General features: G+C 49.4%; 1 protein-coding gene across 1 annotated transcript; it reads left to right on the top strand.

The window, feature by feature from the left end:
- Positions 1-1418: 1418 nt before the first annotated feature.
- Positions 1419-2012, top strand: LOC131249630 (uncharacterized). The gene has a single exon (XM_058250420.1). The coding sequence runs from the start codon at positions 1419-1421 to the stop codon at positions 2010-2012; it is 594 nt and encodes a 197-aa protein (XP_058106403.1).
- The last annotated feature ends 1181 nt before the right edge of the window (positions 2013-3193 follow it).

The following is a 3193-nucleotide window of genomic DNA, read 5'->3' as shown; positions in this document are numbered from 1 at the left end:
AGATTCTTAAGATCTTGCATTATCCTTGTCTTGAATTAAGTCGAACAATCTCACTTTCTCAAGTCTTGACTTGTGACAGTGCTTGTCAATCAAAGCTGATCGTGAGTAGAGCTTTGTTCTTCACATATGCAAGCTTCATAACAGTGTCTTTGGCACCACAAATTTGACAACAAAAAGGGGCTATAAACTATAGCACTTACAAGTTTATCCCTTCAAGAATTCTCAAGGCTGATAGGCCCTTATTCCTCCCTGTAGGACATGCCGCCTAGGGAGTGACCCGAGCGACTCCCGCTCCCCTGTGTGAGCCTAGTGCCCGTGACTGCAGAGCAGCTTCAGTAGATGTTGTAGACGATGGCTTCTAGCCTTCAGGGGTAGGGTGAGCAGCCCGTTGTTACGCCAGCCCAAGCAGAGCAAGAGCCCACGAGCGCCCTTCTCACAGACTTCTGACGGCATGATCCCCCGTGCTTCCAGGGCATGTTAGACCCTATTGTAGCAGAGATATGGTGCTCCGAGTTGGAGAAGATTTTTGACACTATGAGATGTACGACCAAGCAGCGGGTCCCGTTAGCTGTATTTCTTCTCCAGGGTAAGGCTCAGCACTGGTGGGCGTCAGTCACCAGACTGATAGCGGCCAATTTCGAGTGGGCCTAGGAGGACTTTGTAGACCGGTTCGACCGGAAGTTCTTTCTTGAGCACATTCGACAGCAGTCGTGCATTAGAGTTCAAGACTTGGTCCAGGGAGACATGTCTGTGTTGTAGTATAAGGTGCATTTCATCAAGCTTTCGAGGTTCACTACGTATCTTATCATTGATGAAGGGCTAAAGGCCCACCGTTTTGAGAACAACTTGCGTCCTGCCCTTAGGAACCACGTGATCGGACACATGCTTCTGACATTTGAGCAGATTGTGCAGAGGGCCTAGGTCTACGAGCCAAATTGGGCCAGTTTTCGAAGGGCCCGTGACCAGAGAGGAGACCGAAAGAGGAAGGCACCCTCCGATAGCTCCCAGTAGCAACAGCATTGTCCATAACAGTGATGCATGACCTGCCCAGCATTCTGAGCACCAGTGGCACCCCCAGCACTACCTCCAGGACCGTTCCCAGGTACTTGCTTTGGGTGCCATAGGATAGGACATCATAGGCACGAGTGTCCCCATCCGCAGCAGCAGTAGCCTCGGGCACCATATCAGCCTCCGTGGTAACCCCTACAGCAGCAGCAGCGACCGTAGCATTAGCCTCCTCGACCTCCCCCGCAGCAGCAAAGGCAGCAGATCAGGCCACCACAGCTACAGCAACAGTAGCAGCAGAGACCTCAGAGGGGACATGCACCTCCTCAGTAGGCCCGGGGTAGATTTTATACAGCCCAGCAAGACCCTTAGTCATTTGGAGGGGTCGTCAAGTGTACCCTCCCTGTTTCTGCATGCATTACATTGTGTTATTTGATTCTGGTGCATCGCATTCCTTTGTGGCTGATGATTTCTACCGATCAACCAGTTTACCGTTAGAGTCGACTCGTGAGGGTTTGTCGGTGTCAACACCTCTGGGGAAGACTGCAGTGATAGATCGATTTTGTTCATCTTGCCCCATTCTGATCGAGGATATCTTTTTGCTTACTAATCTGTTCATATTGCCGATGTCCGAGTTTGATGTCATCTTGGGCATGGATTGGATCGCCGAGTACCATGCTATATTGGATTGCTCTGCGAAGATAGTCACGTTCTGTATACCCAGCATGCCAGAGTTTCAGTTTGTTACCGAGCCTAGAGGAGAGCAGCTTTCCTGTCTGTTGTTGTGTGCCGTTGAGGAGTCAGTTAATTTTAGTATCGACCATATGCCGATCATTTATGGCTTTCCTGATGTGTTCCAGGAGATTCTGTTGTTACTAGCTCGTCGACACACCGAGTTCCAGATTGATCTCGTGCCCGGTATCGCGCCTATATCAAAGGCCCCGTATCATATGGCACGGTTGGAGTTGCGGAAACTGCAGAAGCAGTTGATGAATTACGTGATCTAGGCTTTATCCATCTAAGCAGTTTACTGTGGGGAGCACCGGTACTCTTCGTGAAGAAGAAGGATGGCTGGTTGAGGCTTTGCGTAGACTACCGCGAGCTTAACAAGGTCACGATCAAGAACAAGTACCCACTCCCAAGGATCGATGATTTGTTTGATCAGTTGCAGGAGGCGCAGTTCTTTTTGAAGATAGACTTATGGTCCGGTTATCATCAGGTTCAGGTCTGAGATGAGGATATCCCGAAGATAGCCTTCAGGACATGCTATGGTCATTTTGAGTTCCAGGTTATGTCCTTCGGACTGACTAATGCGCCCGCAGTATTCATGCGGTTGATAAACGAGGTCTTTCGTCCATATCTCAACCAGTTTGTTATGGTATTTATCAATGACATTTTGATATATTCAAGGACCTATGAGGAGCATGAGCTGCATCTGGAGATTACCTTGCAGACCCTCTGTGCACACTAGCTTTACGCGAAGCTGGAGAAGTGCGAGTTCTGGTAGGAGGAGGTAAAATTCCTTAGTCATGTGGTGATGAGGCAAGGAGTCGTAGTGGACCCCTCGAAGATTGATGTCGTGCGTCAGTGGGCCCAGCCCACAAACACATCTGAGATCCACAATTTCCTTAGTTTGACAGGCTACTACAGACGTTTCATTGAGGGATTCTCTCATATGGCATCCCCATTGACTAAGTTGACCTAGAAGGGTGCCGAGTTTGTTTGGAGTGATGCTTGTGAGTAGGCATTTATTGAGCTGAAGGACCACCTCACATCTGCTCTTGTCCTCACTCTTCCCTCTGGGAGTGATGGATTTGTGGTATTTACCGATGCCTTGCAAGTTGGCTTGGGTGCTGTCCTAATGCAGCACAGGAAGCTAGTGGCTTATGTGTCTCGCCAGCTCAAGGTCCATGAGCTGAACTACCCCACGCATGATTTGGAGCTGGCAGCAGTTGTCTTCACACTGGAGGTGTGGAGGCACTATCTCTATGGAGTGAGGTTTAAGCTCTTCTCCGACCACAAGAGCTTGAAGTATTTATTCTCTCAGTCCGAGCTAAATATGAGGCATAGATGTTGGATGGAGCTCCTGAAGGACTATGATTTTGATCTTCAGTACCACCCGGTAAGGTGAACGTGGTGGTGGATGCCCTCAGCCATCAACCATGAGGCATGGTGACGCACATAATGA

The sequence above is a fragment of the Magnolia sinica genome, chromosome 6 (assembly GCF_029962835.1).
Source record: "Magnolia sinica isolate HGM2019 chromosome 6, MsV1, whole genome shotgun sequence".
Lineage (NCBI taxonomy): Eukaryota > Viridiplantae > Streptophyta > Magnoliopsida > Magnoliales > Magnoliaceae > Magnolia > Magnolia sinica.
This window is presented reverse-complemented; position numbering and strand designations above follow the sequence as displayed.